At 43.5% G+C, this 22,210-nt stretch overlaps 1 protein-coding gene across 14 annotated transcripts in view; it reads right to left on the reverse strand.

Annotated features, from left to right (window-relative positions):
* Window positions 1–22,210, reverse strand: part of LOC110537153 (zinc finger protein GLIS3) — a 118,987-nt gene that overhangs the window by 13,739 nt on the left and 83,038 nt on the right. For 4 of the 14 annotated variants that reach the window (XR_016484926.1, XM_090191970.1, XM_090191968.1 and 1 more), the window contains 6 exons: window positions 21,699–21,894; window positions 20,364–21,537; window positions 20,112–20,180; window positions 14,085–14,246; window positions 1,892–2,002; window positions 1,219–1,360 (listed from right to left, as the gene is read on the reverse strand). Coding sequence is in view for 7 of the 14 variants with exons in the window: in XM_090191970.1 (XP_090048096.1) it covers window positions 1,219–1,360; window positions 1,892–2,002; window positions 14,085–14,246; window positions 20,112–20,180; window positions 20,364–21,537; window positions 21,699–21,894 (1,854 nt within the window). In the remaining 7 variants the exon portion in view is untranslated. Of the gene's footprint in view, window positions 1–1,218; window positions 2,003–14,084; window positions 14,247–20,111; window positions 20,191–20,363; window positions 21,538–21,698; window positions 21,895–22,210 lie in introns of those variants that run through there. The other 10 variants (XR_016484927.1, XM_090191971.1, XR_016484928.1 and 7 more) reach the window with 6 other exon arrangements.

Below are 22,210 nucleotides of genomic sequence, written 5' to 3' on the forward strand. Positions count from 1 at the left end.
TACACACAGCATAAGCCTCTTAACTCAGACTCAAACTAAGGAGTATAAGAACATGACTTCATGACCAAAAGTATGTGGACACCTCGTCAAAAGTATGTGCTCGTCGAACATCTCATTCCAAAATCATGGGCATTAATATGGAGTTGGTTCCCCCTTTGCTGCTATAACAGCCTCTACTCTTCTGGGAATGCTTTAGATGTTGGAACATTGCTGTGGGGACTTGCTTCCATTCAGCCACAAGAGCATTAGTGAGGTCGGACACTGACGTTGGGTGATTAGGCCTGGCTCGCAGTTGGCATTCCAAGTCATCCTAAAGGTGTTTGATGGGGTTGAGGTCAGGGCTCTATGCAGGCCAGTCAAGTTCTTCCACACTGATCTCAACAAAACATTTCTGTATGGACCTCACTTTGTGCACGGGGGCATTGTCATGCTGAAACAGGGAAGGCCCTTCCCAAAACTGTTGAAAAACAGCCCCAGATCATTATTCCTCCTTCACCAAACGTTACAGTTACATCCGCCAAATCCAGGTTTGTCCGCCAGACTGCCAGATGGTGAAGCGTCACTCCAGAGAACGTGTTTCTACTGCTCCAGAGTCCAATGGAGGCGAGCTTTACACCCCTCAGTTCGACGCTTGGCATTGTGCATGGTGATCTTAGGCTTGTGTGCGGCTGCTTGGCCATGAAAACCCATTTCATGAAGCTCCCAACGAACAGTTCTTCTTTGAAACTCGTAGTGATTGTTGCAACCGAGGACAGACGATTTGATTTATACACACTACTCGCTTCAGTACTCTACGGTTCTGTTCTGTGAGATTGGGTGACCTACCACTTTGCAGCTGAGTAGTTGACCTAGACTTTCCACTTCACAAACAGCATTTCCAGTTGACCCGGGGCAGCTCTAGAAGGGCAGAAATTAGACGAACTGACTTGTTGAAAGATGGCATCCTATGATGGTGCCACGTTGAAAGTCACTGAGCTCGTCAATAAGGCCATTCTATTGCCAATGTTTGTCTATTGAGATTGCATGGCTGTGTGCTCAATTTTATACAGCTGTCAGCAACGGGTGTGGCTGAAATACCAGAATCCACTCATTTGAAGGGGTGTCCATATACTTCTGTATATAAAGTGTACGAAACCATGGCTTTCACATTCTAGAAAGGCCATATTTGCCAGAACTACTGTCCTAAAGGCACCATCAATGCATGTGAAAAATGCTTACCTGTGTAGAGATCTAGGGAAGGTATTGGTGATTGGCCCAGCTTGCTGTTAATCATGTCCAGAGGAGAGAGGCTGGGTAGCAGGGGTTGGATGGTTAGACAGTCCGTTAATGCCTCTTGGCTCATGTCAATAGATGACCTCAGCTTAAGACCAATCACATAGAAACAGATGTACAGAGATCAGCATAAATGCAAGCAGAGAATAAAGTCACTTGCTAATGAAAGAAGCTGTGAATGTGGGAGCGCGCATTTGTAAACTGTACTTTTTTAAAAATAGAAACAACTCACCTCCTGTGGCTGGTTGTACAGTATCTATGGTTACATAACCTTAACTCGAAGATAGAGTTAATGAGGATGATTTTTATCAACAGGAACTTTAATAGTCTGAGTATTACAACGCAGCAAAGCAAATCAACTAACTAGAGAAGATGTATACAATATTATGTGTAGGCATAGTGTACTGTACGAGGGAATGTGTTTGTGATACAACAGAAGTGTCCCCATCACGTACAGTAAATGGGGAAACTAAGAGGCAGTGAAAGAGAGAGAGTGAGAGTGTGTCTAAAGAGTCTAAATAGACATTGAGACTGCAGTCACACTTTGACTGCAAAGTGTGATGGAGCTGATTATCAGGTATAACTGTTAAGGGCAGAGTCCAGGCAGCTCCATACTGACCTTCTTCCTCAACTGCCTCTCTTTGGAGGAATGGGATTTGATGTGCTTGCGCAGGGAGCTTGGGTCAGTGTAGCGCTTTACACAACCAGGGATCTGACACGCGTACGGCTTCTGCACAAACACACAGACACAAAATGTAAATAGTCACAAAACCAACAACTTTTGGCTTTCAATGTGTGTTTTCAAATCAAATGTTATTTGTCACATGCGCCGAATACAACAGGTGTAGACCTTACAGTGAAATGCTGACTTATAAGCCTTAACCACCAATGCAGTTTTAAGAAAAATAAGTGTTAAGTAAAAAATTGGTAAGTAAAAAATGTAAAATAACAAATAATTAAAGAGCAGCAGTAAAATAACAGTAGCAAGGCTATATAATGGTGTCATGTTCTGACCTTAGTTCTTTTGTTATGTCTTTGTTTTAGTATGGTCAGGGTGTGAGTTGGGTGGGTTGTCTATGTTAGTTTTTCTATGATTTGGTATTTTTGTGTTTGGCCTGGTATGGTTCTCAATCAGAGGCAGCTGTCAATCGTTGTCCCTGATTGAGAACCATACTTAGGTAGCCTGTTTTTCACCCTTGAGTTGTGGGTGATTGTTTTCTGTTTTGTGTCTACACCAGACAGGACTGTTTTCGTTTCGGTCATTCTCCTTTGTTATTTTATTTAGTGTTCTTGTGATAATCAAGTATCAACATGGACACTTACCTCTCTGCACATTGGTCCGATCTCTCCTACTCCTCCTCAGAGGAGGAAGAAGAAAATCGTAACAAATGGGGGTACCGGTACAGAGTCAATGTGCAGTGGCACTGGTTAGTCAAGGTAATTGAGGTAATATGTACACTACCGTTCAAAGGTTTTGGGTCACTTGGAAATGTCCTTGTTTTTGAAAGAAAAACATAGTTTTTGTCCATTAAAATAACATCACATTGATCAGAGTTACAGTGTAGACATTGTTAATGTTGTAAATGACTATTGTAGCTGGAAACAGCAGATTTCTTTATGGAATATCTACATAGGTGTACAGAGGCCCATTATCAGCAACCATCACTCCTGTGTTCCAATGGCATGTTGTGCTAGCTAATCCAAGTTTATCAATTTAAAAGGCTGATTGATCATTAGAAAACCCTTTTGCAATTATGTTAGAATAGCTGAAAACTGTTCTGATTTAAAGAAGCAATAAAACTGGCCTTCTTCAGACTAGTTGAGTATCTGGAGCATCAGCAACTCCCTTCACAGAACAGCGCAAACTGGCCCTAACCAGAATAGAGGAATGGGAGGCCCCGGTGCACAACTGAGCAAGAGGACAAGTACATTAGTGTCTAGTTTGAAAAACAGACGCCTCACAAGCCCTCAACTGGCAACTTCATTGAATAGTACCCGCAAAACACTCGTCTCAACGACAACAGTGAAGAGGCAACTGGCATGCTGGCCTTCTAGGCAGAGTTCCTCTGTCCAGTGTCTGTTATTTTGCCCATCTTAATCTTTTTATTGGCCAGTCTGAAATATGGATTTTTCTTTGCAACTCTGCCTAGGTCAGCATCCTGGAGTCGCCTCTTCATTGTTGACGTTGGTGTTTTGCGGGTACTATTTAATGGATCTGCCAGTTGAGGACTTGTGAGGAGTCTGTTTTTAAACTAGACACTAATGTACTTGTCCTCTTGCTCAGTTGTGCACCAGGGCCTTCCACTCCTCTTTATATTTTGATTACAGACAGTTTGAGCTGTTCAGTGAAGGGAGATCTTAAGTTTCTTGGCAATCTTTTGCATGGAATAGCATGGAATAACTTCTCAGAAGAAGAATAGACTGATGAGTTTCAGAAGAAAGTTCTGTTGCTGGACATTTTGAGCCTGTAATCAAACCCACAAATGCTGATTTATTTATTTTGATTTATTTCACCTTTATTTAACCAGGTAGGCAAGTTGAGAACAAGTTCTCATTTACAATTGCGACCTGGCCAAGATAAAGCAAAGCAGTTTGGCACATACAACAACAGAGTTACACAAGTAAAAGTAAAAAAAAGAAGTAAATTCAATATAGCAAGTAAAACACTGGAATGGTAGATTTGCAGTAGAAGAATGTGCAAAGTAGAGATAGAAATAATGGGGTGCAAAGGAGCCAAATAAATAAATAAATAAATAAATAAATACAGTAGGATGAGAGGAAGTTGTTTTGGCTAAATTATAGATGGGCTATGTACAGGTGCAGTAATCTGTGAGCTGCTCTGACAGCTGGTGCTTAAAGCTAGTGAGGGTGATAAGTGTTTCCAGTTTCAGAGATTTTTGTAGTTCCTTCCAGTCATTAGCAGCAGGGAACTGGAAGGAGAGGCGGCCAAAGGAAGAATTGGTTTGGGGGTGACCAGAGAGATATACTGTACCTGCTGGAGCGCGTGCTACAGGTGGGTGCTGCTATGGTGACCAGCGAGCTGAGATAAGGGGGGACTTTACCAAGCAAGGTCTTGTAGATGACCTGGAGCCAGTGGATGAGTATGAAGCGTGGGCCAGCCAACGAGAGCGTACAGGTCGCAGTGGTGGGTAGTATATGGGGCTTTGGTGACAAAACGGATGACACTGTGATAGACTGCATCCAATTTATTGAGTAGGGTATTGGAGGCTATGTTGTAAATGACATCGCCGAAGTGGAGGATCGGTAGGATGGTCAGTTTTACAAGGGTATGTTTGGCAGCATGAGCGAAGGATGCTTTGTTGCGAAATAGGAAGCCAATTCTAGATTTAACTTTGGATTGGAGATGTTTGATGTGAGTCTGGAAGGAGAGTTTAGTCTAACCAGACACCTAGGTATTTGTAGTTGTCCACATATTCTAAGTCAGAACCGTCCAGAGTAGTGATGTTGGGCAGGTGCAGGCAGCGATCGGTTGAAGAGCATGCATTTAGTTTTACTTGTATTTAAGAGCAATTGGAGGCCACGAAAGGAGAGTTGTATGGCATTGAAGCTCGTCTGGAGGGTTGTTAACACAGTGTCCAAAGAAGGACCAGAAGTATACAGAATAGTGTCGTCTGCGTAGAGGTGGATCAGAGACTCACCAGCAGCAAGAGCGACATCATTGATGTATACAGAGAAGAGAGTCTGTCTAAGAATTGAACCCTGTGGCACCCCCATAGAGACTGCCAGAGGCCCGGACAGCAGGCCCTCCGATTTGACACCCTGAACGCTATCAGAGAAGTAGTTGGTAAACCAGGCGAGGCAATCATTTGAGAAACCAAGGCTGTCGAGTTTGCCGATGATGATGTGGTGATTGACAGAGTCGAAAGCCTTGGCCAGGTCAATGAAGATGGCTGCACAGTATTGTATCTTATCGATGGCGGTTAAGATATCGTTTAGGACCTTGAGCGTGGCTGAGGTGCACCCATGACCAGCTCTGAAACCAGATTGCATAGCGGAGAAGGTATGGTGGGATTCGAAATGGTCGGTAATCTGTTTGTTGACTTGGCTTTCGAAGACCTTAGAAAGGCAGAGTAGGATAGATATAGGTCTGTAGCAGTTTGGGTCAAGAGTGTCCCCCCGTTTGAAGAGGGGGATGACCGCAGCTGCTTTCCAATCTTTGGGAATCTCAGACGACACGAAAGAGAGGTTGAACAGGCTAGTAATAGGGATTGCAACAATTTCGGCAGATCATTTTAGAAAGAAAGGGCCCAGATTGTCCAGCCCGTCTGAGTTGTAGGGTTCCAGATTTTGCAGCTCTCTCAGACCATCAGCTGACTGGATTTGGGAGAAGGAGAAATGGGGAAGGCTTGGGCGAGTTACTGTGGGGGGTGCAGTGCTGTTCACCGGGGTAGCCAGGTGGAAAGCATGGCCAGCCGTAGAAAAATGCTTATTGAAAATCTCAATTATAGTGGATTTATCGGTGGTGACAGTGTTTCCTATCCTCAGTGCAGTGGGCAGCTGGGAGGAGGTGTTCTTATTCTCCATGGACTTTACAATGTCCCAGAAGTTTTTTGAGTTTGTGTTGCAGGAAGCAAATTTCTGCTTGAAAAAGCTAGCCTTGGCTTTTCTAACTACCTGTGTATATTGGTTTCTAGCTTCCCTGAAAAGTTGCATATCACGGGGGCTGTTCGATGCTAAATGCAGAATGCCATAGGATGTTTTTGTGTTGGTTTAGGGCAGTCAGGTCTGGAGAGAACCAAGGGCTATATCTGTTCCTGGTTCCAAATTTGTTGAATGGGGCATGCTTATTTAAGATGGTGAGGAAGGTATTTAAAAAAATAACCAGGCATCCTCTACTGACGGGATGAGATCAATATCCTTCCAGGATACCCCGGCCAGGTCGATTAGAAAGGCCTGCTCGCTGAAGTGTTTCAGGGAGCGTTTGACAGTGATGAGTGGAGGTCGTTTGACCGCTGACCCATTACGGATGCAGGCAATGAGGCAGTGATCGCTGAGATCTTTGTTGAAAACAGCAGAGGTGTATTTAGAGGGCAAGTTGGTTAGGATGATATCTATGAGGGTGCCCATGTTTACGGCTTTGGGGTGGTACCTGGTAGGTTCATTGATCATTTGTGTGAGATTGAGGGCATCAAGCTTCGATTGTAGGATGGCTGGGGTTTTAAGCATGTTCCAGTTTAGGTCACCTAGCAGCACAAGCTCTGAAGATAGATGGGGGGCAATCAGTTCACATATGGTGTCCAGAACACAGCTGGGGGCAGAGGGTGGTCTATAGCTGGCGGCAACTGTGAGAGACTTGTTTTTAGAGAGGTGGATTTTTAAAAGTAGAAGTTCAAATTGTTTGGGCACAGACAAGGATAGTAGGACATAACTCTGCAGGCTATCTTTGCAGTAGATTGCAACACAGCCCCCTTTGGCCGATCTATCTTGTCTGAAAATGTTGTAGTTAGGGATGGAAATTTCTGAATTTTTGACGGTCTTCCTAAGCCAGGATTCAGACACGGCTAGAACATCCGAGTTGGCAGAGTGTGCTAAAGCAGTGAATAGAACAAACATAGGGAGGAGGCTTCTAATGTTAACATGCATGAAACCAAGGCTATTACGGTTACAGAGGTCATCAAAAGAGAGTGCCTGGGGAATAGGAGTGGCGCTAGGCACTGCAGGGCCTGGATTCACCTCTACATCACTAGAGGAACAGAGGAGGAGTAGGATACGGGTACAGCTAAAAGCTATGAGAATTGGTCGTCTAGAACGTCCGGAACAGAGAGTAAAAAAAGATTTCTGGGGGCGATAAAATAGCTTCAAGGTATAATGTACAGACAAAGGTATGGTAGGATGTGAATACAGTGGAGGTAAACCTAGGTATTGAGTGATGATGAGAGAGATATTGTCTCTAGAAACATCATTGAAACCAGGTGATGTCATCGCATGTGTGGGTGGTGGAACTGAAAGTTTGGATAAGGTATAATGAGCAGGGCTCTACAGTGAAATAAGCCAATAAACACTAACCAGAACAGCAATGGACAAGGCATATTGACATTAAGGAGAGGCATGCTTAGTCGAGTGATCATAAGGGTCCAGTGAGTAATGAGGTTCGTTGGGGTAACGGCGATTCAGACAGCTAGCCAGGCCATCGGTGTCACGTCCTGACCGTAGTTCCTTTTTTATGTCTCTGTTTTAGTTTGGTCAGGGCGTGAGTTGGGGTGGGCATTCTATATTTCTATGTGTTTGGCCTGGTATGGTTCACAATCAGAGGCAGCTGTCAATCGTTGTCTCTGATTGAGAACCATACTTAGGTAGCCTGTTTTCCCACTCTTGTTTGTGGGTGGTTATTTTCCATATCAGTGTTTTCACCATACAGGACTGTTTCGGTTTTCCTTTATTCTCTTGTTCGGTTGCATTCAGTGTTCAGTTTATTAAAGGTAAGTTATCATGAACACGTACCACGCTGCGCTTTGGTCTACTCCTTCTTCCACCAACGAAAAGCGTTACAATTGGTAGAAAGCTAGCATAGGATGGAGGTCTGTTTTTAGTCACCTCGTGCCTTTCCGCCGGTAGATTAGTGGGGTTCCGTGTGGTAGAAGGGACCAATCTATCAAAAATAGATAGTTAAAGTGACCCAAGAGAAATTGTCCGATAGACCTATTCAGATAGCAGCCGATAAGACAGCTAACGATTCGCGGGCCGCAGATGGGCGTTCAGGTATCGTCGCGACGGAGGGGCCAGTTGGATAACTTCCTCGGGCAGATAACGTCAGTAGTCCAGTCGTGAAGGCCCGGTGGGGCTCCGCATCGGTCCGGATAGGTGATTGTAGCCCAGGAGTGGCTGATGGAACTCTTCAGCTGGCTAGCTCCGGAATAATTGATGTTTGTTCCGGGATCAACGTAAGCCAATAGTTACACGGATAGCAGCTAGCTAGCTGCGAGATCCAGGTGTAAATGTCCAGAGCTTGTGTTGAAATCCGGGGATATGGAGAGAAAAATAGCTTTTCGAGCTAAAGGATAGCCGATGACCACAAACCGTGGTCAGCTGAATACTAATGTTAGCCAGTAAACTGGCTAGCTTCTGGCTAGCTTCTGGCTAGCTTCTATTGTGGATTTCAGATTTGAGGTAAATAATACTTTTTTTTATTTTTAAATTGGTGATGCAGGTTGCAGGAGAGTGTTTTGAAGTTGAGTTTTTGGAAAAGAAAATATATAAAAGATATGCGAAGAAAGATGTAAATATATATATATACACGGGACACGACAAGATGAGGAGAAATGTTAGGGTTTTCTTCCGTCGAAGGAGAGTCGGACCAAAATGCAGCGTGGTTAATTCGATACATCTTTAATGAAGATGAAACACGAACAATACAAAAACAATAAACGGAACACGAAAACCTAACAGCCTATACTGGTGCAAAACAAACAGAGACAGGAACAATCACCCACGAAACACTCAAAGAATATGGCTGCCTAAATATGGTTCCCAATCAGAGATGACGATAAACACCTGCCTCTGATTGAGAACCACTCCAGACAGCCATAGACTATGCTAGAAAACCCCACTAAGCCACAATCCCAATACCTACGAAAAACCCCAAGACAAAACACACCACATAAAAAACCCATGTCACACCCTGGCCTGACCAAATTAATAAAGAAAACACAAAATACTAAGACCAGGGCGTGACAAGAAAGGACGTCTGACTGCTATGCCACCTTGGTATGATGCTCCAGATACTCAACTAGTCTAAAGAAGGCCAGTTATATTGCTTCTTTAATCAGAACAACAGTTTTCAGCTGTGCTACATCATTGCAAAAGTGTTTTCTAATGATCAATTAGCCTTTAAAATGATAAACTTGGATTAGGTAACACAACGTGCCATTGGAACACAGGAGTGATGGTTGCTGATAATGGGCCTCTGTATGCCTATGTAGATATTCCATTTAAAAAATCTGCCATTTCCAGCTACAATAGTCATTTACAAGATTAACAATGTCTACACTCTAATTTCTGTTCAATTTAATATTATTTTAACGGACAAAAAAAATGTGCTTTTCTATCAAAAACAAGGAGATTTCTTACTGACCCCAAACCTTTGAACAGTAATGTACATGTAGGAAGAGTTAGTGACTATGCATGGATAATAAACAGGGAGTAAGAGCAGCGTAAAAGAGGGGGGCAATGCAAATCATCTGGGTAGCCATTTGATTAGCTGTTCAGGAGTCTTATCTTTGACAATTTTAAGGGCATTCCTCTGACATTGCAAGCTATTGAGGTCCTGGATGGCAGGAAGCTTGGCCCCCGTGATGTACTGGGCCGTACGCACAACCCTCTGTAGTGCCTTTGTAATATACAGTTGAAGTCGGAAGTTTACATACACCTCAGACAAATACATTTAATCTCAAGTTTTTCACAATTCCTGACATGTAATCCTAGTAAAAATTCACTGTTTTAGGTAAATTAGGATCACCACTTTATTTTAAGAATGTGAAATGTCAGAATAATAGTAGGAAGAATGATTTATTTCAGCTTGTATTTCTTTCATCACATTTCCAGTGGGTCAGAAGTTTACATACACTCAATTAGTATTTGGTAGCATTGCCTTTAAATTGTTTAACTTGGGTCAAATGTTTTGGGTAGCCTTCCACAAGCTTCCCACAATAAGTTTGGTAAATTTTGGCCCATTTCTCCTGACAGAGCTAGTGTAACTGAGTCAGGTTTGTAGGCCTCCTTGCTCGCACACGCTTCTTCAGTTCTGCCCACAAATTTTCTTCAGGATTGAGGTCAGGGCTTTGTGATGGCCACTCCAATACCTTGACTTTGTTGTCCTTAAGCCATTTTGCCACAACTTTGGAAGTATACTTGGGGTCATTGTCCATTTGGAAAACCCATTTGCTACCAAGCTTTAACTTCCTGACTGATGTCTTGAGATGTTGCTGCAATATATCCACATAATTTTTCTTTCCTCATGATGCCATCTATTTTGTGAAGTGCACCAGTCCCTCCTGCAGCAAAGCACCCCCACAGCATGATGCTGCCAACATCGTTCTTCACGGTTAGGATGGTGTTTTCGGCTTGCAAGCCGCCTACTTTTTCCTCCAAACATAACAATGGTCATTATGACCAAACAGTCCTATTTATGTTTCATCAGACCAGAGGACATTTCTCCAAAAAGTACGATGTTTGTCCCCGTGCGCAGTTGCAAACGGTAATCCAGATTTTTTTATGGCAGTTTTGGAGCAGTGGCTTCTTCCTTGCTGAGCGGCCTTTCAGGTTATGTCGATATAGGACTCGTTTTACTGTGGATATAGATACTTTTGTACCTGTATCCTCCAGCATCTTCACAAGGTCCTTTGCTGTTGTTCTGGGATTGATTTTCACTTTTCGCACCAAAGTATGTTCATCTCTAGGAGACAAAACTCCTCTCCTTCCTGAGCAGTATGACGGCTGCGTGGTTGCATGGTGTTTATACTTGCGTACTATTGTTTGTACAGATGAACGTGGTACCTTCAGGCATTTGGAAATTGTTCCCAAGGATGAACCAGACTTGTTGAGGTCTACAATTTGTTTTCTGAGGTCTGGCTGATTTAATTTGATTTTCCCACGATGCCAAGCAAAGAGGCACTGAGTTTGAAGCTAGGCCCTGCAATACATTCACAGGTACACTTCCAATTGACTCAAATCAGTTAGCCTGTCAGAAGCATTTAAATCCATTTTCTAGAAATTTCCAAGCTGTTTAAAGGCACAGTCAACTTAGTGTTTGTAAACTTCTGAACCACCGGAATTGTGATAGTGAATTATAAGTGAAATAATCTGTCTGTAAACAATTGTTGGAAAAATTACTTGTGTCATGCACAAAGTATTTGTTTGTTAACTTCTTCGATATAGGGGGCGCTCTTTTAATTTTTGGATGAAAAACGTTCCCGTTTTTATCAAGATATTTTGTCACGAAAAGATGCTCGACTATGCATATAATTGACAGCTTTGGAAAGAAAACACTCTGACGTTTCCAAAACTGCAAAGATATTGTCTGTGAGTGCCACAGAACTGATGTTACAGAAAAAACCCGGATACAAATACAATCAGGAAGTACCGCATTTTTTGAAACCGCCTCATAGCAATGACTCCTTATATGGCTGTGGAGGAGCTAGGAGTCAGCTTACCTTTTCCACGTTTTCCCCAAGGTGTCTGCAGCATTGTGACGTATTTGTAGGCATATCATTGGAAGATTGACCATAAGAGACTACATTTACCAGCTTGGTGTCCTCCGTTGCAATTATTGCGTAATCTCCACCTGAGTGTATTTTTCCATTTTCTTCAGAGGAGAAACGCAACTGCCACGAATGATTTATCATCGAATAGATATGTGAAAAACACCTTGAGGATTGATTCTAAACAACGTTTGCCATGTTTCTGTCGATATTATGGAGTTAATTTGGAAAAAGGTTTGGTGTTGTAATGACTGAATTTTCGGGGTTTTTTCTTAGCCAAACGTGATGAACAAAACGGAGCGATTTCTCCTACACAAATAATATTTTTGGAAAAACTGAACATTTGCTATCTAACTGAGAGTCTCCTCATTGAAAACATCCGAAGTTCTTCAAAGGTAAATGATTTTATTTGAATGCTTTTCTTGTTTTTGTGAAAATGTTGCCTGCTGAATGCTAGGCTTAATGCTATGCTAGGCTATCAATACTCTTACACAAATGCTTGTGTAGCTATGGTTGAAAAGCATATTTTGAAAATCTGAGATGACAGTGTTGTTAACAAAAGGCTAAGCTTGTGAGCCAATATATTTATTTCATTTCATTTGCGATTTTCATGAATAGTTAACGTTGCGTTATGGTAATGAGCTTGAGGCTATGATTACGCTCCCTGATACGGGATTGCTCGACGCAAGAAGTTAACAAGAAATTTGTGGAGTGGTTGAAAAATGAGTTTTAATGACTCCAACCTATGTAAACTTCAACTGTATATTTTTTTTATTTAACCATTATTTAACAAGGCACGTCAGTTAATTAAGAACAAATTCTTATTTACAATGACGGCCTACCCCAGCCATACCCGACCAACACTGGGTCAATTGTCCACAGCCCTATGGGACTCCCAATCACAGCCAGATGCGCCTGGATTTGAACCAGGGACTGTATTGACTCCTCTTGCACTGATGCAGTGCCTTAGACCGCTGCACCACTCGGGAGCCTTGTGGTTGGAGGCCGAACAGTTGCCATACCAGGCAGTCATGCTCTTGATTGTGCAGCAGTATAACTTTTTAAAGTTCTGAGGACCCATGACAAGTCTTTTCAGTCCCCTGAGGAGAAATAGGCTTTGTCGTGGCCTCTTCATGACTGTTGGTGTTAATTAATTAATGATGGTGTTGGAGTCGTGCCATGAGTGAACAGGGAGTACAGGAGGGGACTGAGCACGCACCCCTGGGGGCCCCCGTGTTGAGGATGAGCGTGGCGGATGTGTTGTTACCTACCCTTACCACCTGGGGGCAGCCCGTTAAAAATTCCAGGATCCAGTTGCAGAGGGAGGCGTTTAGTCCCAGGGTCCTTAGCTTAGTGATGAGCTTTGTGGGCACTATGGTGTTAAACCCTGAGCTGTAGTCAATGAATAGAATTCTCACATAGTTGTCCCTTTTGTCAAGGTGGGAAAGAGCAGTGGGGAGTGCAATAGAGATTGCATCATCTGTGGATCTGTTGGGGCGATATGCAAATTGGAGTGGGTCTAGGGTTTCTGGGATAATGGTGTTGATGTGACCCATGACCAGCCTTTCAAAGCACTTCATGGCTACAGATGTGAGTGCTACAGGTTGGTAGTCATTTAGGCAGGTTACCTTAGTTCTCTTGGGCACAAGGACTGTGGTGGTCTGTTTGAAACATGTTGGTATAAAAGACTCAGTCGAAAATGTCAGTGAAGACACTTGCCAGTTGGTCCGCGCATGCTCCGAGTACATGTCCTGGTAATCCGTCTGGCCCTGCAACCTTGTGAATGTTGACCTGTTTAAAGGTCTTACTCACATCAGCTACGGAGAGCGAGATCACACAATGTTTGATGGTTTATCTGAGTGATTTCTTATAAGCTTCCGGGTTAGAGTCCCGATCCTTGAAAGCGGCAGCTCTAACCTTTAGCTCAGTGCGCAAGCTGTCTGTAATCCGTGGCTTCTGGTTTGGGTATGTACGTATGTAATTCATGCAAATTAATTACTTTAAAAATCATACAATGTGATTTTCTGGATTTTTGTTTTAGATTCCGTCTCTCACAGTTGAAGTGTACCTATGATAAAAAATTACAGACCTCTACATGCTTTGTAAGTAGGAAAACCTGCAAAATCGGCAGTGTATCAAATACTTGTTCTCCCCACTGTATGTGGTCGTAGTTCATCTATTTTGTTATCCAATGATAACAACGTTGGCTGATAGGACTGATGGTAAAGGCAGATTTACCCTCTCACCATAGGATCCTTACAAGGCAACACGACCTACGTCCCCGATATCGCTGTCTCTTTGTCCTGCGAATGACGGGGATGAGGGCCTTGTCGGGTGTCTGAAGTAAGTCCTTTTATATCCGACTTGTTAAAGAAAAACTCTTCTTCCAGTACGAGGTGAGTAATCGCTGTCCTGATATCTAGAAGCTCTTTTCGGTCATAAGAGATGGTGGCAGGAACATTATGTACAAAATAAGTTGCGAAAAAACACACACAATAACACAATTGGTTAGGAGACTGTAAAACGGCAGCCATCTCCTCCAGCGCCATTGTCCCACCATATGTGTGTCTGTCTGAGTTATGCCACTCAACTCACCGTGTCCAGGTGTGTGCGCTGATGCTTGGCTCTGTCACTGGAGTTGCTGAAGGCTTTGTGGCAGCTGGGGTACTGGCATATATAAGGCTTCTCTCCAGTGTGGCTGCGCAGGTGGATCTTCATGTTCTCCAGCCGAGAGAAAGCCTTCTGACAGCCCTCAAACTGCAACCACACACATAGGGCACAGGGACAGGAGTGATAGGTATACTAATTGTACACTATCATAAAACTATACTGTACAACTTGGGCCACAAATCAATAGTTCAGGCTATCTGGGATACTTGGGATGTCCCAACTCTGACAATACCCCATTGAAATTAACATTTAAAATGGTTAGGGTTAGGTTATGGATAGGGTAGGGGTTAATGTTAGGGTTTAGGGTACGGACAACCCAAGGATTGCAGATAGCACTAACCACAAAACAATATCCGGGAAAAAACAACATTGACAAACAAAATGTAACCAGCAGGGTTCAGTATCTGTGTGTAAACAGACCTCAATGTCTGTAAAAACAATCTTGTCTTTAGGGTCTCGTAGGAGCTACATGACAGAGTAACTCATTGTAGAAAAATGCTACCACCAACTGGTAGAAGGGCTTAGGTAGAGAGGTTTGTTCTTTGCCAAAATAACTTGCTCCCTGCCCAGGTCTACTGCACTCGCTGTCACAAGCTATGAGATACAGTAGTAGTGTAGTTAATTCAAGTCAGCAGAACTGAATAGCTCTCCTTTGTGCAGTACTACCCACCTCACTGCAATGACTTCACCCTCAAAACATGTGAATCATCACAGTTTCTTACTGTAAGCCAAGCCTAGCTCTTTGCGCTCTCTGCGGTCATGGTGCTTGGAATGTTCTTACTTCAGCATCACAGAGTAAAGTCATGGAACCGTGACCCATTTTATTATTGTTTCTCCAGGACTGGATTCCTTGCATTCCTTGCTATACCTCTCCCTCAGTCTAAACTGACTAAATACAGTTCCTTTAATATTTGACTCATCGCATTCGTATGGGACATATTTCCCATTCCTTTAATTAATGTAATAACATAGCGCTAACTTCAAACTCTATTTCTCTTCTGAACTCTATCTGAATCAACATTGCTGGTATCTTCTTGCAGGACAGTATCTTTATGAAATTCACATATCTAACGTACAGTACAGGCAAAGCACTACCTACTCCAGAGACACTACACTCGCAAATGTTCTCTCTCGAAGTTGGAAAACAGCAGGCACAAACATACACCCTGCAGAGCAAAACCACAACCACCAGCAGAGTACTGTCATTATGCCAAAACTAAATTCCAGTAAAGCCATTATGACTCCGTCTGATGGGAACCATATGTTCTTAATGTCAAAGGAATGGAGTAAAGGATATATTTTATAAGCCTTAAGTAACTCAAGAGGAATCGAGGGATAGGATATGCCTGAGAATTCTATTAGTGCTCAACCGTCTATTAGGGATAGAAAATTGATTCTGCATGACTGTATCATAGTAAATGTGTGAATTTGGGGGTATTTTCAACAGCATTTTAATGCTTACAAATGGAGTCTCCCATGCAACGATGACGATCTCTCTCCTTGTGGGTGTTTACCATGCCCTGCATGTCTGGGGACATGACCTAACAGCCGTTGTGTATTACTGAAAGTGGAGAAAGCCAGTCTTACAAAAGTCTTCTTCACACACAGCAGGATATTCTGTCCAAATGTTGTCTAATACAGTGGCATCCTAGGAAAGTACCCTATGACCAGACACTCAAAACAACAGTGTAGAGAAAGGGATCAGCATCGGACCATTCAGACCGGCTAGCATAAGAAAAACACAGGCCACGGAGAATGAGCAGGATAAATAGTCATTCAACCTGGGGATGGGAAAAAAACTAAGAACTAGCATCACACAACTATACTGCCAGGAGCCCAGCAGTGCCCCCCCTCTAATAAAGCTAATAGTCCCCTTTTAGCTGCTTTGAGAGACAGAGGGTCTGAATAGATAGCAACATGGCTCCTCGGTGGAGCTAAATGCCACAGCCAGCCTCCTGACAGGTCCTGGCAGCCTCCTTTGCCCTGGGGAACAATGACCTGCCCACATCGTGCCAGCAGAGTCAGTCTAGTGCCCACAGTAAGCCTCTCTCTACTCTCTTGACATATCCCCTCTCACATCTCCACTCTCTCATCTCCTCTCTGTCGCATCTCCACTCTCTCTTCTCTCTCACATCTTCTCTCTCACATCTCCACACTCTCTCACATCTCCACCCTCTCTCACATCTCATCTCTCACATCTCCACTCTCTCTTCTCTCTCTCTTCTCCTCACTTACTTCTTCTCGCTGTTCTCTCTCACATCTCACATCTTCACATGGCGTTTTTCATACTCTTATCTACAGCTCAACTCCCATTCTTATCATCTTCAGACTCTCATGTCTCACTTCACTCTCACATATCCTCTCCTCATTCTCAGTCAAATTATCCTCTTGTCTGCTATCATCTTCTTTAAATGTAAAAGGTTAGTGTATGAGATTTTTAGGTCTTAAAAGTAACTGTCCAGTGAAAATCTCACTTTTAAAAGTTAATATTCTGTTAACTCATACCCAAATAATGTTGACTCATCCTACACTCATATTTGTGGCCAAAGCATGAATTGGAGAAAAAAAACACTTAAAAAACCCAACCTCAAATTTGTATGTCAAACAGACCATTTAAAAAATCCTTTCTATTTCCACATAGAACACAGTGTCATGATGGCTCATTGGCTGAGATGGCCAATCAGTGGTCTACTCATGTAAATATTTTTACTGACTCATCTACACCCACACCATTCTGTTGTTGGGATACACCCACACCGTTCAAACACAGAAAAATCTTCAATTTTTCCATACTCAATTGCAATTTTTGTGAAGAAAAACTATTTCACTCATATTGTAATTCATTTTAGGTCATATTTCATAGAACTCCAGAAACACTGGACAGTTACTTTAAAACAAGAGCTAAAAACAGTTACAGAAACTTGAGAAGAAGCTGGGTTGTTAAAATACTTTGAAGTCTGAATCGTTTTTTTTGGTGCCAAGTTATTTCCCTCCTTGCGGTTGTAGAGGTGCCGCTAAAAATCTTGGCAAACCAGAAATCTCACCAGGCCTGCATTCTGTGGTGGTGTGGGCAGAACTAGAATTTCAAGCTGTCCATTGTAAGGAACTAAGTGGATTAACACAGAACTACTGGGGTTTCAGTCTGAATGTCTTCTTTCAACTTAACAACTGATATGCTTAAATGCACACTGTGATTACACAAGTGAACCTATTACTCATTTGAACCTGGTGCAGAATAGAACACCCAACACCAAGAAAATGTACAATCAGATTTTTTACAGTATGAAAGGGAAATGGCATATGAATGAAGGCCTTTTTTTGGTTAACCGTAAGTGACCTACTTTGAGGCCCAATCAATCAAAACGGCTAACTCCTGATATACACCAGTCAACATATCGAGAGCTTGGAATGATAATCCACTGGGAACACACTAGTTGAATCAATATTGTTTCCAAGTAATTTCGATGAAATTACATTAAACCAACGTGGAATAGACGTTGAATTGATATCTGTGCCCAGTGGGAAGGGTTTATCTGCATTTTTGCCAAAACTTAGTTATTGACACAGACTTGTTCCTTACAATGTTCTCTACCTATACAATATTCTAAATACCCCAATTCATGTTGTTAAGTTAAAAATAATACAAGAATTGTGGTAGATTTATAGGACTACTGTTTGCAAACCTATTCCTGTCAATCATTCCTCACAATAAGCCAGAGCGTAAATCTTGAACAATTGGCTGGCATGGCATCTAAGACCTGGTTCTCTCTCTCTGTGAGAGGCTCTGTTGTCTAAGTCTGGATCCTGTCAGGATCCTGACTTTGATTGCTTAGACTGTTTTTGTTCAGTAAGTCTTGGTTTTCTGACTGTTTTTGTCAATAATGTACTGACCATGTTCTACTTCTTTTCAGTAGGACTTTTTTATCTTATGCTGCCGAGTCAAACCTGGGATGATGGGATGGTGTACAATGGATACAGATGTATGATCTTAATTTGAGCCAGTTTGCTACAGTAGGAAAATAATCCTGAAGCAACAGGAAATGTGAATTATTATGTGGATTATAATTAATGGGCATTTTTGTAGGGGTTGATACATTTTTCGTAAGCTTTTTTAAACCTCAAATACATCGAAAGTTCTCCAGCAACAGGGTGATAAATGTAAGATTCTACCCATAATAACACAGTTATAGTAACAGTATTCCACTTTTCATGTAGTCTAATTTTGGCTAGCCTAACCAACATTATGGACTAAATGTTCAAATCCTGTTGCTGCAGGATTATTTTGTTGCGACAATACGGGTCAAATGAAGATCCTACATCTGTACGTACAAAATAGCACTCTATTCACTAAATAGGGAATAAGGCACCATTTCTGACACATCCAATGTCTATTCTGTTTTTGGGTAGGGGGTCAGATTACATGGTACACAGACCCATCCGACTACAGCTGCAGCCTCCATAGCAACGGGACTGGTTAGCACTAATATTTTATTTTACCAGCTAAGTTGACTGAGAACACATTCTCATTTACAGCAACGACCTGGGAAATAGTTACAGGGGAGAGGAGGGGGATGAATGTGTCCTTAATCACTGCCATGGGGGGATTGGAATATTTTTTAGACCAGAGGAAAGAGTGCCTCCTACTGGCCCTCCAACACCACTTCCAGCAGCATCTGGTCTCCCATCCAGGACCAACCCTGCTTAGCTTCAGAAGCAAGCCAGCAGTGGGATGCAGTGTTTTGTGAGTGTTTTGGAGCGAAAGGTCGACCACGGGTATGCATCCAGTTAATAATTGACTAACCAAGAAGCGGCGAAACAAGACAAGGAATGAGAATGGTTGGTCTATTCCTCATCTGAACCTCAAGTATGTTCCCAGTGGGGTTGAGAGTGTGGGGTATCTCTACAATCATCCAGACTGTGATCTTGAGTATGAGTGTGATATTATCTCCTTGGAAACCTAGTTAACTCTGCTCATCCAGCTCGATGATCCTAAAACTGAGCCCAAGCTCATTACTGCAACTAATGTGCATAGATGTTTTGCCGCTCTGGCTCCTGAAGTATACCTTTAACTGCATTTACAATACAGTAGAGCTAGGACGATTAACTGAAAATGAACGACACCGATCACTTATCGCAGGCATTTTGCTGATATCGTTCAATGCAATAAGTAGCCTATACTAGAGAAATGTAAATACGTTTGAATTAAGTTTGCTAATATGGGTGATTGTACTAGAATTGATGGCAACAACCATAAAACTAGTCATAGTAGTTCAAAGGATAATGCATATTAATGTTATAAATGTATTGTTATATCATTATCGCATCAATTCAGGTAATTTAGGGCAAAATATGGATTTTAGTCCATATCGCCCAGCTCTAATATACAGTGTAGTACAACTCATCTGTCAACCGATAGAGACTAGTGAACCAAAACGTGGCACATTTAAGAGAACCACCAGCAGCAGCACTAGGCCTGGGAGCACCTGTCTCAGGGGAATCCAGCCAATTCCCTCATCAGAACTAGGTCCAAGGATACATGGCTTTCAGATTAACTCCATTCAACTGTCTCTCTGCTTGGCCATATAACCAGACCGATCAGAACCGGGCCAGGGGGCATCACCTTCACAGAACCCCAGCCAAGTCTATACCTGACTTGGCACTAATAAGTCTTATTGGCTACTGACAGGCCTGGTGGGGGGGGGGGGCAGACGGGGAGAGAGAGAGCAGGAGGCTTACTGAATGGTACCCTGCCAGATATTAAGCACGGCACTGTCTTTGTGCTTATTTAATAACTACATAATTGAGTTAACTCTCATGTCAATTTTCACAGAGCTGGCTAATTAGCCCATGGCAACAGTTAAAAGGAGAAAGACCAAATTTCTGACCCCAACCTTTAGCCTTCAAACGTACATCAGAGCACACAAAGGCATTAAAGAGGTACAACATGCGTACTTCAAGATGTCTATTTCCCTGGCTGGTTGACTCACAGTAGACAGGAGAGACAGTCGGGAAGGGAACCCCCTGTAACACACTTATGGAAAAAAGGATGTTAACCATTGTGCATAAGGGGGACGGTATGTAAAGCTGAGGTAAAATTGGGTTCAGGTAAAGCCAATGGATTCTGAAGTGGATGACTAAACAGATACACACTTGCATGTTAAAGGCAGTTTTGAGGCCTTCACCAGAGATTGATTTGCTATGTACCGTGCACTTGTTGGGCTTCTCTCCAGAGTGGACTCTCATGTGGATGAGGAGTTTGTAGCGGGCATTGAACGGCTTGAACCTGCGTGGACACACCGCCCAGAAGCAGGTGAAGTCTTCGCCCTTCCGCTGGTCCACATGGAGCTTCTCTATGTGCCTAACCAGCTCCTCCTTTTGGTTATACACAGCACTGCAGCCCACCCAGCGGCAGCAGTGCCCCCCACTGTAGTCCTCCAGCTCCCCCTCCTCCAGCATGGGGAAGAGGGACAGGGGATGGGGCACGAGGCTGGTCCCATGCCCAGGGGGAGCTGGGGGGGGCTGAGAGACAGGGCCCTGGGACTTGGGCTGACCCTGGATGTGGCTAGGAGGTCTTTGGAGATGGCGGTGCTGGTAGTGAGAGTGGTAAGGAGGTGGGGGGCCCTGCGGTGGACTATCTGATCTGATGATGGTGGCCAACTCAAGCTGAAAGTGTAGAGATGGCACCAGGTCATTAGTGTTACTGGCAGCCCTCTGTGGTGTTCTTCCCTCCTCTGGGAGACACTGCTGCTCCACTACCATGTTAGCCATCTGGCTCTCCAGCGTCCTGCCCTGCTCCAGCCTCTGCATGCGGCCACACTCCAATTCAGGTTGGGGGTCACTCAGTGGGGTCAGAGCGAGCGTGGAGGGTGTGAGGCTGAGGAGGCCTGGAGTCTGAGGATAGGGGATACAGCTCCCTCTCACCCCCAGGAAGTGGCCATAGACCTCAGGCTGGAGTGGTGAAAGGGTGTGGTGGGAGGTTGGAGAGCTCCGGGAGCCATTGATGTAAGACACCAGCGAGGTGGGTGAGGTACGGATGATGGAGTTGAAGTCAAGGCCATAGCCGTCTGACAGAGGTGAGATGGAGAGGGCCCTCTTTTTGGAGTGGGCTGAGTACTGCCGGGGGCTGTTGGCATCTCCCCCAAACAGGTAGGAGGGCAGGGAGGCAGAGTTGGAGATGCTGGTGCCCCCAGACATGGCAGTGCCAGGGGGCAGGCTGAGCAGCTCACCCCCCTTGCTGACCTGGGTGGAACCCTGTTGTGGGCAGAGTGGAGGAAGGACCCGGTAGCCATAGGGCCACTCCTGTCTGCCACTCAGAACTGAGTGGGTCTCTGCTAGGCTCAGGGTGGTGGATGCCAGGGAGTCTCTGGAGAACAAGGACCTGAAGAAAGGATAGAAGTACAAGGGAAATCTCACAAATGAGTAACACAACTGTTTAATATAGTACTGTATGTTGACTTTGTTTAGAGTACAGAAATCAGTGTAATGACAAGAGTATGGTGGTATACTCCCTCACCTAGAGTGGTGAAGAGGTTGACTCACCTGGTATCTGTGTACGGTACCACCAGGCCTTGTGGGGGTTGGGGGTGTGTTACCAGAGGCACAGAGGTGTAGGACTGACTCGTGACAGGAGATACTGGACCCAGGCTCTGGACCACCATGGGACTACTGGTGACCCAGAGGTTAGCACCAGCCTGCTGGCCCAACACCTGCATACTTGGTCCTGAGACAAAGTAACCTGGTAGAGACAAGTTCACTATTAGAGGGTTGAGGGTTCACCACCAAGGTCATATTCTAAAGGGACATAGGAAATTAGACCATATGCTTTACAAATCAAAACAGTGAAAAAAAAGATGACATTTTATGGGTTGGAAAAACACTTTCAGTGTAAACTTTAACGACTAAAATATGTTTTTAAAATATGTTTTTATAATATAATATTTGAGAAGAACCAAAATAAAAGCTAGACAGTCAGCGGGAATTTAAAATTTAAAAAACAATGAATTTAGCAGTATTGATTTTGTTATTATGTTTGAGGAAACGAGCACAGAATT

The sequence above is a fragment of the Oncorhynchus mykiss genome, chromosome 12 (genome assembly GCF_057628025.1).
Source record: "Oncorhynchus mykiss isolate SJ-2025 chromosome 12, ASM5762802v1, whole genome shotgun sequence".
In the NCBI taxonomy this organism is placed as follows: domain Eukaryota; kingdom Metazoa; phylum Chordata; class Actinopteri; order Salmoniformes; family Salmonidae; genus Oncorhynchus; species Oncorhynchus mykiss.